The following is a 15588-nucleotide window of genomic DNA, read 5'->3' as shown; positions in this document are numbered from 1 at the left end:
CCAACTGAGTCCAAATAGGCTGAAGAGTGGCGAGATATTCATTCACAGATTGTCCCATTTCCTGATTGAGACTAACAAGTGTAGAGTGCAGCTGATAATAATGAGCCAGTCCTATAGACTGAAAACGTGTGTATAGAAAATCCCAGAGTTCTTTTGCACTATCAAAGGCATCAAACTGAGTGTGGATGGCTGGAATAGAAGTATTACCTAACCAAGTGATAATTTGGTGATTTTTGCTGTCCCAATCCTCAAGTCTTTCAATGTACTGAATATCCTCTGCACTGGTTTCATGGACAATAGGTTTGACAGGTTTGGTAATATCTCCCGTGACGATACGCCATAATTTTCGACCTATTAGAAAACTCCTCATTTGGTGGGCCCAGGTAATATAGTTTGTGCCATCAAGGATGGTGCTAATGGGGCGAGCTACGTCATTTTTCTCCATCTCGTCGGATAGAGGGGGCGGAATTAATTTCACGACTGATTGGACGAAGAGGTATACAGGAACACAGATTTCAAGTGGGCTAGTGGAGAGGAGTGGGCTAGTGGGCTAGTGGGGGTGATGTTTTATATGGTTTATATAGTGGGCTAGGAAGGCAGAAGTGGGCTAGTGGGCTAGTGGGGGTGATGTTTTATATGGTTTATATAGTGGGCTAGGAAGGCAGAAGTGGGCTAGTGGGCTAGTGGGCTAGTGGGGGTGATTTCATAAACACCTGGATCTGCAATGAAATCCTTCAGATCGGCGTGACAGCGGCAGAAGTGAGGGTTTTGAAATGGCGCCTAGTACGATCCGGAAGGCGGTCGGAGCTCTGAAGGACCAGACGAGTATTGAATAGACTAGTATTGGCGAAGGTGTCGGACCTTGAGGTGGCGATTGTGAAGGTAGTGGAATAGATCGATGCTTGGCGGCAGAGTCCAAACCAATAAGGCGTGTTGGTCGGCCGACGGATGAAGAGACAAAGAGTGAAGGTTGGGAGGACTCGGAGGCGAAGACAGAAACAGGAAGGCCGCGGGAGGACTCGGAGGCGGAAGCTTCGACTGGATCTGCTGACAGAAGTCGACCGGCAGACAGAAATCGGACGAGGACGGATTCGCGGATGAGGACGGATTCGCGGACGAGGACGACCGGCAGAAACTGATTCGCGGATGAGGACGGCGGCGGCGGCTAGGTTAGAAACTTGGCTCTGATACCATGTAACTTTATTGATGTTTCTTTATTTCACATATGAAATATTACAGCATACAAGTATATTTATACACAAAATTAAGGTTAAATAAGGGAAGAATAATAGTGTTAAATACAGCATAATCTCCTCCATGATATTTGAGCATAATCTCCTCCATGATATTTGAGCATAATCTACTCCATAATATTTGCTCTAATTTCATTAATAGTAATTAAAAATAATGAATCTAAAAAGAAAAAGTAGATAAAGTATGGAAAGTAATATCAATAAATAAGAAAAATGTCCAAATAATAGCATTTAGTATAGAAAGAAATATTCATTTCGAATTGATATTCTCCTAACAGATTCAGTTTTTTATTTGCCCAAAATGGTAGACTTCTACACTTTGAATACGTGACAGAAATGCATAATGATTATTTTATAATAATAAGGCAAAAGGGAGCTATTCCATCCCAAAAGCTAGAAAAATAATTTAATTTGTCGAAGAAAACATTAAAATGAAAGGAAATGAGGTAGTCACAATATATAAAAGGGGTATTGACTCCTAAGCAGGGCATTGGAATTAAAGTACAAGAAACTGAAAGATTAAGAAGAAAAAGACATGGCAGGACGATGGAAAAAACTCACATTTGTGGCATTTGTCTTTCTATCCATTGCTTCTGGTACTCAATCTGATGCCATTATTTCATGTCATTTCCAAAATAAAAATAGAGATTAACAGAATCACGTAGTGTTGTTGTTACTTACAGGATGGATGATGGAGGAGACGGAAGGAAAGATTTGCTTCAAGCAGAGCCCGTCGTTCAAGGGAAAGTGTACTTCAAATGATGAATGTGTTAAAGCTTGCGATATCGACATGTGGTATAATGGAGTTTGCTCGAACGGTTTATGCATTTGTACCGTCATTTGTTGACTTTGTCATGGTCGTGTTATACAATTTTAATCTGGTATAAAATTGACTGAAGTTGTTATCTTCGAAATGAATAAATAAGTTGTTGATCGCCGCTGTTAAACTATGGTAGCATGCACATGTTTAATTTACACACGTAGCTTCCTCTTCCATCCCCCTTTTCATCATTTTCTCTCAACTTAAAAAAGAAATTAAGTTTCATGTCAATATTCCATCAATCAGTGTGTACTGCCAAAACTAGAAATAGATAAAATAGTATAGAAAGATAGATTTCCTCTTAAATCAAGAATGACCAACACGGATTTGAATGCTTCTTCTCCCATAACAAAAAGTAAGCTTCACTCTGCATTTCAGTAACAGAAATCCATGTGATTATTCTGTTATGATAGCCAATGCGTTGTTCATTCCTTAATTAAAACATTAAAAATAATGAGGCGTTTCACAGGATATATAATGGGGAATTGACATCCAAGTATCTAAAGTGTAGTGAAAGTGAAGAGATAAAAGAATGGCAGGAGGAGGATTAAGAAAGCTCACAGTTGTGTTCATCTTCTTGACCCTTGCTTCTGTAATTTGATCCTCCTGCTTGTTCATGGTTTATGACTGAGCTAATTTAGATGGAAAAGTATTATTAACCAACTGTATTGTTTTTGTTTATTTTATAGACTGTTCAAGAAAACGTTTCTTTGACCTTTTAAGAAAAAGAGAGTTCGGATTATAAGCTTTATATAAGCAGATACTAGAAAAAGAGAGTTCTGCATTGGGAAAATATCTCTTGAGGCATTTCATTCCATTTCATTCTCACGAGTTACTTCAATGTCCTTATGTGGGATACTCGATTAGGATCTTCCAAAGCCATTGTTCACTATAGTACCTAAATACTTAAATTGTGATTCAATAATTTAGCATGCACCTTTGCAGTTAGGAGCATTATCAATAATCATTTGAATCTGTTAGGGCCTAATTACTTCACTAACCACATCCTTCAACAAATTTGCATAGCCTCAATTTTAAAAAACAACAAATGAAATGATTACAACATGGAAGCCAACATTTTCTAGTTTTAAGATTTTGACATGAATTTTGAAGGCATAATTAAAAAGTGGATAGCAAAACAAAGAAACACCGAGAGTAGAATAAACAAATAGTTATCAAAGAGCACTTAAATAACTTTCATATTTTTATTTTTCATTTTTTAAATTCGGTAAAGAATTTAAATCTTTCCCGCCAAAGATGAAACCCATTGTAAAGAAATCGGGAGAAAACAAATACAATTTTTAGAAACCAAACCCAAACAGTTATCAAACCACACTAAATAATTTAAGAACAGGACAAAAACTGAGCATGCTGAACTGGATTATGCATATACTCACTTGACCTTGGTCTAATGATGGAATCGCTCAAACTCCAATGATTTCAAAAAATAAGATCATATTGGTAGCATTTATGATAGAACATTTTTCAATTTAAATTAATACTAATCTCACAGATATATTTGGTAGTTAGTTTTGGCCGAAATGGTTGTTTTAATTTGTAAATGAAGAGTAGTTAAGACAGGCAAAATGAAACATAAATGCATATGATTTATTCCATCATAATTTGGAAAAGCGTGGTTGGCTGTTCATTCCAAATAAACCAAATTTGTTGAAGAAAAAAGGAAAGAGGTGTAAGACAGCGGAAGGGGGTACAGAGAGTCTTAAGTTGAAGTTATTAGATGATATCCAAGAATCAAATCCTCTCCATAATTAAACTGTAATCTTATCCACATATGATCTCTTGAATTGTATATAAATACCAGCATTTGTATCAAGAAACAATATCAAGCAAAATATATTCTTCAAACAATTTCTCTTAGTTGTTGCAGAATTAAGTGAGGAAAAAAATTGAAAAAGAAAGAGAGAATGGGGGAAGAAGGACGGAGAAAGCTCACGGTTGTGTTGGTCATCCTGTTATCTGTTGCTTCTGGTAACGAGAGATAATCCTGGCTGCTGGTTGTCTAAATTTTGTATGTATTTTTACAAAAATAATGAAAATAAATAGAGTAATAATGGAAGGTGTATTTTGTTGGTTGTTACAGGTTGGATGGTGGCGGAGACGGAAGGAAGGGTTTGCTTCAGGCCGAGGCCAACGTTGAAGGGAGTGTGTAGTTCGGACGAAGATTGTATTGCAGTGTGCGACGGATTTTGCTCCCTTGGAAAGTGCATGTGTGCTGTCCCTTGCTGATTATGTATATATGTAATCTGTGGAACCAACCTGTTTTAATAAATAAGCTGCTGGACGTGTCTGCTTAGCTGCACGCAGTACCAACACATTCATCAATTAATCTCAACTTTTCATATATATCTTCCCATTCTCCTCAAAACCACACCTTTCATCTCCTCTACTAATTTTTATCACACTTTTCCCACAAATTTATTGTGATGTTTGATAATGATGAGAAAAATAATTATTGTACACATCCAAAATAGATGTTTAGTTGTTTGTTGTAGTTGGTAGGTTAGCATAGTTGATATCCATATGAGTTATAACTATCTATCTATATTTAAAGTGCATGTTAATGTTGGATTAGGCTATAATAACATTCAACTTGACACTCAAACACCTGAGTAGTAATTACATATCAATCACTTGAAGGTGATCCCAAGTTAAATTTGTTAGGTCGCAATGATTCTTTTTAAAATTGTTGTCCATTTTTAGTCGTTATTTCTCTCTAATTTTTATCTTTCCTCAATTTTCTATGTAAAGTTTTAACATTCTTTGGTTTTTTTTCTTTTCTTTACCTTGTTCTCTGAATTTCTGCTCTCAAAACTTTTTTGTTCCTCATTTTTTAATTTTATAATTCTCCACAAAGACAATTATTTTATTCCTTAACTTAATTTCTTTATATTGGAAGTTTTGTTCCCCTATTAAGTTTCTTTCGCTAAATCTTCCTCTATGCCTCTTTAACATTTTTTGCCTTTTGAAATTTTTCTTTAACTCCCTATTTCTTCTCACTTAAACTTTTATTTTACCCAATTTTTTTCTGGCTCCAAGTATTTCCAATCTTAAATGCAATATTTTCTAAGTGATTTGATAGTTACGACTAACATTAATCATTTGAAAATATTAACAATTAAATGTAAGAAAATTATTTTAATTGTTTGTATTTGTGATACATCACACAATAGACCAAATGAACTACTTATTTTACTGTATTTTGCAAGCATTTTTTTTTTCATTTTGTTATATTTGAAAATAACCTTTAAATTTAAATCATTTGTTTGGTATGAAACCAAATATAAACCTAATTTATCATAGCTTTACAAAACTAATAAGAATTAAATAATTTAGCTCAAAACACATTATAAAACTTGATTAAAAAATACTCACATACTTGCGTACTTACATACATACTTATATCTCAAAACTAATTTGGTAAAGAGACAGATAACCAGTCTATATGCCTCTCAAGACGGTGCCCCTAATGAGTTGACCATTCTTAATCGGATCCCACCTTTTCACTTTTTTTTGTTAGACTAAACGCCCCATATTTGGACTTTTGAGTCTGTGATACCGTATCGTATTGATAACACAGTTTCTGCCTCGAACAATTGGAAAGGAAAATAGCAGACTATCTACAAGATCCATTCCGTAAGCAAATTGAATAAAAATCGTTCCATGCAGTAAGGTTAAGGTATATTGTAGGTATACCGTGGATGCATAGAAATAAAACACAAGAGGGAAGGGGGTTTGTTCATTTCACAGTATTATTACTATAAAGTCCACTTTCCCACTCAATAATATAGATGATATACCAAATTCAACAACAAATTAAATAAAATGTCTTCACTCGGATGTCAGTCCCTCACTCTTCCCCCCCCTTATATCTTACTTCCCCTCCAATGAATTCATTCATTCAACCAGAGAGGGGTATTCAAATCACACCAACATAAATATTGAATAATCCCAAACCAGTTGCAGTAGCATATCACCTTATTTGACTCGAATCATTTGACTGACTACTACTCTGGATTATGCCATTCTCATTCAGGTATTCAACAAATTCATCGATAAGGTATGGCCAAGCACCTTCGGCATCATAATTTGATAGTGTAGGCTCCACGGTCTACAAAGAGAGACAAGTAAGAAGGGAATGAGCACAATAAATATATGGCATCAACAAGCATCCAAGACACCAACAAACTGCCAGTGCCCAGTGATGCTTCCCACTATCCCCAGGAATAAATAGAGATTTATTTTTTAAAAATAATCATAATAATCGTTCGTTTAAATTACCATTCTTACCCTTGCAAACTCCAGAAGTTGAGACCATGTGTCCCTAGAAATAGCTTTATTATGCCGAGCCTGAATCAAGAAAGATCAAAATATGCATAGATCAAATAAATTATTAAGAATGTATCATCATCATTCATTAGAAAACAGAACAAGCAAATCGAACTTGAAGCAACAGGCAATTCAAGTTCTAAAGCCTTTTTCTTGGTTGAGTGGAAAAGTGTAGACCTTCCATCTCTACGGCAATAATGTGTAATTTTCCCACATTCCTCAGCAGAAAGCAACCAAGAAAACTACTGGCTAACTCTTATGCAGGAAAGATCCTTCCTGTAATACATTCTACAGAAAGTTCAAGATGGATCGCTACTTGAAACAATAAAATATCTAGAGTGTTCTGTCCTTTGTATTCACAAGATAAATAAGCTCCTTGAGTCAAATACCAGAGTTACAAAGGAAAGAAAACGTTATAGTCATACCCCAACAAGAGGAAGCTTTGCTCCACATAACAGAAGTTCGGTCATTTTCAAACAGACAGTTTAGCAACATTACCTGCAAGAACTGACACCAGTGGTCAACCAGGAGCCACTGCTTTTCAGCAAATAGTAACTGCCACATTCCAATTGCGGTGTCCAATGCTAAAGATTTTTGCCCCTAAAACACATATACCCACTTTAGAAGTCCTTGCCTTAGCCTGACATTATGCTGAAATCTAACACACGGCTGGAGATAGAAAACAGTTGTAAATAGATCCTCCAGGGAATATTCAAGCCAAGTACCTTTTCTTTTGCCCAACCAAATGCGAAGTTGTAAATCTCACGGAACTTTTCTGGACAGATAAAATCAACATAAAGAAATCAGTGACCCAATACACACAGCAATCTTGTTTCCAATTATAAGCAAGGGATAACATAAGTTTCAACATGATATAGGCAACAAAAGAATACATACGGTCATCTTTCAACTCAGAACGCATATATGGAATCCTTTCTCGGAACCTCTCCAGAGAATCTATCCTGCCATCATGAATTGAACATTAACTTTATGACAAGATTTATTTTGATCCCATCCATGCTATTTTTGTTTGGCAAACAATTAGTTACCCTAGTGCTTGTAATCCACCTATAAACTCCTGTTTGGAAAACTCACACATTGTGTTTGCCTTCATATGCCAAGAAACAACCAACTGCAGGTCACAGCGAGAGTACATTAAAAGAAAAAAAAAAAGAAAAAAAAAAGAAAAAGAAAACAAAAAGCTATTAATCAGAAGACATGCACAAAATCAAAATCAGTATTTAAACTGAGATTCTTGAAATTAGGTCAAAATATCAACTACTTCCAAACCTTTCAAATAGATAATCCCATGACAGTTCAACCAAATATACATTTAGTGTTAATGATAATGTGAAATTGAAATAATCAGCTTCTTTTAACAAAGGTGAAGGAAGCACTTAATGGGACCTTGAACTTGAATGTCAAGGTCTATACCTAGCTACTGAATTATGAGAGGGAGAATGTAAATATTGCTATCCCGTCGCAAATATCTTCTCCAACATGAAGCATGACAAAAGCTTTTCAGGATAACTATCCATAATTTAGCCCCCACTAAAAGGGATGCATGTATGGGTTCCTGATAACTCTAGGATGAAAAAGATTGCATAAAGTATTCATTTTCAATTTATATACAAATGCCTTGTGTAGCAGAAATTATTTTTGAAGAGCATACCATAACAATATCTTGAGGATCCACCTGCAAAAGAAATGCAATTCACATCACAATAGGTAAACGTAAAAAATAAAACTGCATGGTTAAAATTAAGTAGAAAAATTTATAGCCATCAACTCATCAACACATAAAAAATAGTTGGACACATAAATCAACTACCTGAAGGTCATCGCAGAGCAGTGAGATACCATCAGCCAATATCATATCAACATATGAGTCTGCCCATTTTAGACAAGAAACTTTGTTATTTCCATGCTCATAGAAAACCAACAACTCTTTCACCACAGTTTCACTACTCTTTACAAGTGTACAGAAAGAAAAAGTAATGATGAAATGAATATAAAACTTGCCTTTATATCTGTTATAGAGCTCTTCCAAATGTCTAGAGTCGGTGAATGCTTTAATTTGGGGTTGACTATAAAACACATCAAAAGCTCCTTCGAGATGCCAATCGCTAGCCTTCAAGGCCTGATGAGCAACCTTTTCACTGCATGATCAATAAAATATCTAAATCAATGTAAATACAAGACAAGCCAGAATTCAATATCTATGCTTCTTACCTTGAAATGAAAGAAGGCTACAACATGAGTTCAGAAGCACTAAAAGATTTGATTATCAGTTCTACTCCCTACTTTTCCTATTGATGCAAAAAGAAAAAAAAAAGGAAAGAAAAAAAGGGAAAGGGGCACCACTAAAATGATGAGCCATGAAAACTCGTAAAAAGGTGAAAATATTGATCTCTAATCCAATGCATACAAGCCAACCATCCTCATCCTATTATCTGACATATTAAGAATATTTTTCCGGGTTATTAATTGTTTAGCAATCAGATATGCGCTCATGAGGCTTTACATGTTATAAATATTTTCATACACACTCCCTCTGACCCATTTCTTCTTCACTCTGATATTCTGAATTTTTTCTTAAAATGCTCAAATGGGCTCTCACCTTCAATAGTTGCAGCTCTTTGTATCAAATCAGTTTAAGATCGACTTTCATGGGCAAATTGAAAACGGTTTGAATTAACACAAAAATAATTATTATATATAAGAGGAGGCAGTTAAAAAACAAACAGAAAAATGACAACATATGGGTATCAACTAAGCTAATGTTTGGTGGTCAAAACATGAGATATAATTCAAATCCCAGAAAACTAAAAAGATCTAATTCTCATTCGACATGAATTTTAATTCTTGGATGAAAACAAACAATATATACAAGATTCCACGTCTACCCACTGCAGCTTCTACATCTTTACTTAAGTCCATGTCAGTCGATTTTATCTAATATAACTGATTTCTTAGTTTATTCTCACTTCCCACATAAGGTTAGTCTTTCTTAGACAAACTGACAAAGTGAAGCAACCGCACACATACCCCAACTCGATGCCATAAATTATAGTAATTAGCTCAAAATAAAGTAAAAAAAAAAAAGGTCCAACAGCGTACCTTGTACCAGTTATAGCCATAAATTGATGGAGTTTATCTCGATGTCCTCTAGTTAATTTATGCTGCCGAGAACACATACAATAAAAATTATATTATAGAATGGTGTTTACATGTCTTGGGGTGTGTTGGTGTATGCATACAGATCCACATAAAGGACTGAGCATATCAACATAAAAGTTAATCACATAACAGTTACTTAAAAATAGTATAGTTGCCCCGTCCATCAAACATCAATCGGAACCGGTAAAATAGACAATCAGAAGATAAAATCTAAACCCGAAAATTCATGCAACCGAGGAAACAATACTTCATCAGAATTCCTCCTCGGGAACAAAAGATGAAAAGAATTCAACAACAAAAAACCTTGGGCGATGAGGAAAATAAAGGGATGAGGGAAAGAATATATTAATTGAATTAAGAATAAGGGAAGAGAAGAAAACACTAACCATTATGGAGGTGGTGGGTACAAGCTTAGCGCAGAAAAATGGTAATCGGAGGGTAAACTGAAGGGCGAGAATGGCTTCTCCAATTCCGGAGAACGTCGAGAGAGAATTCTAGGGTTGTTCCTGGAAGCTCTATCTCTCTCTCTGTGAGAAGACAGTGTAGTGAGTTCGATTCTGTTTTTGTAATATTATTATTATTATTATTATTATTATTATTATTATTATTATTATTATTATTATTATTATTATTATTATTATTATTATTATTATTATTATTATTATTATTTCTTAAAGAATTAAAAGGGCAATACTAATCAAAATGCATTTATTTCCAACCATATAGTTGGGTTGTAAATTCATTTCTTAATGTCCACCTGAGCTCATCAAGAGTATAGACCTCCCCGTCCTTACGCCCTTTCCTAGAGGAAATGAGGCATTCAGGATAGTTACACTAATCGCCTTTACATTCGATATTTAACCAAACCTAATACCTTTCTTCAAATAGAAAAAACCAATTTATTATTTTTGATCTATATATATATATATATATATAAAATTCAAAATTATTGGATAAATACCAATTTATATCTACAACTTTACATTGAAGTTGTATCGTTTAAAATAGAAAAATTCTAGCAAATTGGCACAATTTAGGAAATAAACTAAAAATATAGCACAAGAATAATATATCTATAAAAATAATAAATGTTGACTAGCCAATTGCTAAAAAATTTTAAAATGTGAGGTCTGTCCTATAGTAGCTATTATTGATAGAAGCTATTATTAATAGTTGATATCCAGAAATAACACATTTCTCAAATTGAAAACTATGAATGATAACAAGTTATAGCAATTATCAATTACTATTGTTGGGATTTTGTCAAAAAGGATTTTATGAAATTATCTTTTGTTAATGAGTTATTTAATTCCGAAAAGGTAAAAGATCCTCCTTTATTTTAGGAATCTTATATTATTATCTTTTTTAGATTATCTTTGAGGAAATATATATATATATATACACACTACTGAACTTGTGGGTTCTGGTACGACTGATGAACGAAGAAAGCTTTTGGAGCTGTTAGTCGAATCTGTATTGCAATAACTATGAGCTAAAGAAGGTAATGTGATTATCTATCTATGATCTCAACGTGTGATGATTCTTATGATGAGTAATGAGAAAGACGAAACTGTGATCAAAGAGGTCACCTTGAACTCAGAGGGAGTATGAAGACATCGTCAAGTAGACACTCACACATTCAGAGGTAACCTGGAGTCTAAAGCTAACAAGCATGTTATAATAGTCATATAGTTGAACAGAGATCATATGTTGTATCGATGTATATTAACTATGAGTGGATCATAATAATATTACTCCTCAGAGTTGTGCGCAGCTTCCCAGACGTAGGCAACATTGACCAAGCTGGGTTACCAAAGTTCCTTGTGTTATTTTCTTTTGTTGTCCCTCTAGCTATTACAACTATTAATTACTTTAGAATTAACTAGAGGTTTATTTGATTATCTCACTCCGTTTTTCAATTGGTATCAGAGCGAGTTGACGCTGGTTCATTGAGTCTTCAATGGCGTCGAGCAGGAAATGTGGGTCAACAATGGAGATAATCAAGAAAGGTCCTTCCACAACTCGTCTTTCAGTTTTAGATGGTACAAATTATGGCTCCAACAGCATATATTAGAGCAACTTCAGAAGAAAGCATTTTAATAAACCTAATGTCAAAATAGATCGATCTTTAAAGTGTATAGAATGTGAAGGGTATGGTCATTATCAAGTTGAATGCTCTAATTAAATGAGAAGACATAAGAAAAGATTTAGTGCTACGATAATGATACAGACGAAAGTGATGAAAGAGGTGAATGTACTAAAGCATTTATTAGTATTTTATCTAAAGATGAGATTGAAGATTCTGAAGAAGAAAGTGAAGACAACTTGTCCTTTGAACAATTAAAGATTAAATAGAAAGAAGATTCAGAAGCTAGAGCAGTGCAGAAAGAAAAAATACATAATCTTATGGAAGAAAATAAACGGCCATTATCAGTTGTATCTTCCTTAAAACAAAAATTGAGGGATATCCAGATAGAGTATGATTAAACTATGAAGTCAGTCAAAATGTTAAATTCAGGAATTGAAAATCTAGATCAAATACTGAATTCAGGACAATCTAGTTCCAACTGTTGTGGTCTTGGCTTCAACTCATCAGCAAAGTGCACTAGTTAAGCAAATAGGATAAAATTTGTTCCTGCTACTGTGAGCATGAAGTCTGATCAACCAGTTGAAACAAAAGCTGTTAGCTCTTCCACAAAAACAAATAACTGGGTGTGTCATTACTGTGGTTAAAAAGGTCATATTCGTCCTTTTTGTTATGTTTTACAAAGGTATAAATTCCAATATCAGAAAGCTACATATCACTCACAGAAGCACAAACTAAACTCATTTACTCCAATAGGCAAGAGAAGTTATAAGGAATAAAGAGTCAAGAATTCAGGTAAATGTAATATTGCCTTTACAATAGTTCAATCTTCAACTGATGCTTGGTATTTTGATAGTGGTTGCTCCAGTCACATGACTGGAAATAGATCCTTCTTTTTTGAACTAAAAGAGTGTATATTTAGACATGTTACATTTGGAGATGGTGAAAAAGGAAGAATCCTTACAAAAGGAAATATTGAGAAATATAATTTACCATATTTAAATGGTGTACGATATGTTGAAGGACTCAAGGCAAACCTAATTAGTGTCAGTCAACTATGTGATCAAGGCTATACTGTTAATTTTAATAAGAAAGAATGCATTGTGACTGATATTAATAAAAATATTCTTATGAGTGGTACCAGACAAATTGATAACTGTTATCATTAGGCATCTAATAATAATCATTCATTTGTCTATAAAGATCAGACGCATTGCTGATGAAGTGAATGTATCAGATGAACATCACCCATGTTTGAGTATCATGGATTTTTTGGAATCATTGTGGTGGTAAGCTCTCAGTCTTTGCATCTATCTAATGATGAATTGGCTTCTGTCTTATCTCAAGGAACGTTGTCATCTTGGCTAGTGAATGAGATTTTTTATGTACCCTTAGTGTTAAATAAGTCATATTCCATAAGATTGGCATTACAAATTGGTTTCCTTCGTCGCATGCTTCCAGTGCAACTAATCAGTCTCAAGAGTAATGTGCAAAAAGTTGTTTTTTATGGACTACCTGAAGGAGAAGCTGAAGTTTGTTTTTTTTTTTTTTTTTTTTGTGAAGCTTATATGATTATTTCAATGCTGATTGACGAGTTTTTTATGTAGATTATGTTTGTGATGGATTAAGGAGTTTGTGGTAGATATGTTTATTCTATTTTGGGTCAAAAGAGCAGTATATTTTGTCTCTGTGATGTGTCCTATGGTTTGATGCTTCTAGTGATGATGTTTCTGGTGATGTACGTTTTGACTTTTGCAATGGTTTCAGTTTTGACTATTGTCAATTTGATGGGGTTTGTTGAGTTCTTGTTGATATATGCTTATGGAAGTCTCTGCGTCTCAAGATGGTTTTATCAATTCTTTGGCTTCCTCTTGATAATACTTTATTATAGGGCATTTGGTTGAACATAAAAAAATTCTTCTCTTTTTTACTAAAAGGGAGAGTTTGTTGGAGATTTTTGTCAAAAAGAATTAATTAGATTTTTTTTATTATTTAAAAATTATTTAAAAAAGAGGTTAAAAGGATAATTTGTTTTAAAAGATAAAATATCTTCCTCATAAATAGGAATCTTTTATCTATATCTTTTAAAGATCTTGAAGATTTGATAAAATGATTATGTATTGAAGCACTATGCTTGGTATAATGTGGGCATTACTGAACATTCAATTTGAAAGCATTACAAACTGGTCTCTTTATATATAATCAACTTTTGAGACATGTGGGAACATTTGGTGTTAAGATTCATATTCCTCTATCTCGTTTCTTCTCAAGTCTTCTGGTTCATCTAAATGTTGATATCATAACCCTAAATGATACTCCTGGTCCTAACCCAAAGACATTATCATTAAGCTACAAGCTATTTCAAGGAAGTCATGTTCCTAATATAGAACATGATATGAGACCTTCTAAGAACCCCCGTATGTTTGACATTGATGATGTAGATGAGAATGCTGAAGGGTTCTTTGTTCATCATGGCTTAGCCTCCAGAATAATTAATACGCTTACAATTGAGTCTCAAGCTCTTTCTACATCTATAAATTTGCTGTCTGATAGAAGATTGGAGGTTGATTCGCTTGTTCGTCACCTGAAGACACTTATTCCCTCCTCTAGTATCGGTGCTTCAGATAAAGCGTAATATTTCTTTTTTATTCAAAGGGGGAGAAGTTGTGAAGATAAGGGGTAGGAGTAGTTGTTAGCAGGTCGATATCCTGAAGTTGTTTATGTTGTTGTTTCTGTTAAAGCTGTGCAGTTTAGATGTTGTTTTGAAGTTTGTTTTTGTTGGATTTTTCAAGATATTTTGAAGTTGTTTTTTTAAGGTAATATAATCGTATGATGTGTTTTGCTGTTGTAGTACTGGCTACAAGATAGAGAAATGAAATGATGATTTTGTGATGATACGTTGATCTGCTGTGTTGTTATATGGTTGAATATGGACGTTTGCTGACTGATGCTTTATGAGAAGTCTCTGAGATTCATTGATTTAAACTTGAAAAGAAATCTCCTCTTTTTGACAAAAGGGGAAGTTTATTGGGATTTTGTCAAAAAGATTTTATGAAATTATCTTTTATTAACGAGTTATTTAATTCCAAAAAGATAAAAAAATCCTCCTTTAGTTTAGGAATCTTATATTATTATCTTTTTGAGATTATCCTTGAGGAAATATATATATATACACTACGGAACTTGTGGATTCTGGTACGACTGATGCACGAAGAAAGCTTTTTGAGTTGTTGGTCGAATTTGTATTGCAATAACTATGAGCTGAAAAAGGTAATGCGATTACCTATCTATGGTCTCAACGTGTTGATCTGTGATGATTTTTATGATGAGTAATGAGAAAGACGAAGCTATGATCAAAGAGGCCACCTTAAACTCAAAGGGACTATGAAGACATTGTCAAGTAGATTCACTCATACATTCAGGGAGAGCCTAGAGTCTAAAGCTAACAAATATGTTATAATAGTCATATAGTTGAACAAAGATCATATGTTGTATCGATGTATATAACTATGAGTGAATTGTTAGGGTTGATGCCCTAAATCTCGTGGTCTTGTAGTTTGTAATTGTATATATTATACAAACTTTTTTATTTATCTAATAAAATAAAGTGTTTTATTTTATTTGATATTTAGTTGCATTAACTTACAAACCAATAAACTAACATCCAAGGTTATCTTCTGTAACCTAAACGTTTATGTGGAGACATACAAGTGGATCATGTTTAAGTGATAACCTAAATGGTCTGTAGTAAATGGATAAGGTTGGATACCTTATCCTGGTGACACTACGAATACAATCTGCTTTGTAGTTGTTACAATTATTCTAAAGTGCTACAAATGATTTGATCCTAATCATTCATGTCGATACATTAGAGCGGGGGTATTCTATACAAAGAGTTTGTA

General features: G+C 34.0%; 1 protein-coding gene and 1 long non-coding RNA gene across 4 annotated transcripts; both read right to left on the bottom strand.

Moving 5' to 3' along the window:
- Window positions 1–1671: 1671 nt before the first annotated feature.
- Window positions 1672–4366, bottom strand: LOC127149867 (uncharacterized). The gene is made up of 4 exons (XR_007821690.1): window positions 4028–4366; window positions 2635–2700; window positions 1935–2440; window positions 1672–1858 (listed from the first exon to the last, which is right to left on the bottom strand). It is a non-coding gene; the product is annotated as an uncharacterized LOC127149867 (long non-coding RNA).
- Window positions 4367–5803: 1437 nt separating this feature from the next.
- On the bottom strand, window positions 5804–10155 carry LOC103489629 (uncharacterized). 3 transcript variants are annotated; one of them, XM_008448862.3, is made up of 11 exons: window positions 9987–10155; window positions 9541–9602; window positions 8443–8579; window positions 8252–8310; window positions 8093–8116; window positions 7470–7552; window positions 7318–7382; window positions 7146–7195; window positions 6919–7020; window positions 6373–6441; window positions 5804–6202 (listed from the first exon to the last, which is right to left on the bottom strand). In XM_008448862.3, the coding sequence occupies exons 1-11, from the start codon at window positions 9987–9989 to the stop codon at window positions 6065–6067; spliced, it is 792 nt and encodes a 263-aa protein (XP_008447084.1). In that variant the 5' UTR covers window positions 9990–10155; the 3' UTR covers window positions 5804–6064. The 3 variants fall into 3 exon arrangements, with proteins under 3 accessions (XP_008447084.1, XP_008447085.1, XP_050942104.1); XM_008448863.3 differs by having other exon boundaries at window positions 6382–6441; XM_051086147.1 differs by lacking the exons at window positions 5804–6202; window positions 6373–6441 and adding an exon at window positions 6662–6696 and having other exon boundaries at window positions 6846–7020.
- Between the last annotated feature and the right edge of the window lie 5433 nt (window positions 10156–15588).

Source organism: Cucumis melo, chromosome 1 (genome assembly GCF_025177605.1).
Source record: "Cucumis melo cultivar AY chromosome 1, USDA_Cmelo_AY_1.0, whole genome shotgun sequence".
Lineage (NCBI taxonomy): Eukaryota > Viridiplantae > Streptophyta > Magnoliopsida > Cucurbitales > Cucurbitaceae > Cucumis > Cucumis melo.
The sequence above is the reverse complement of the archived record's forward strand: the minus strand, read 5'-3'. Positions and strand labels throughout refer to the sequence as shown.

What these genes read in the sequence shown, in the direction of transcription:
- LOC103489629 (XM_008448862.3), bottom strand. An exon ending in TGCTCTGCGATGACCTTCAG is followed by an intron (nt 8,117 to 8,251) that starts GTAGTTGATTTA and finishes TTTCTTTTGCAG; the next exon opens with GTGGATCCTCAAGATATTGT. An exon ending in TTGGTTGGGCAAAAGAAAAG is followed by an intron (nt 7,021 to 7,145) that starts GTACTTGGCTTG and finishes TATGTGTTTTAG; the next exon opens with GGGCAAAAATCTTTAGCATT.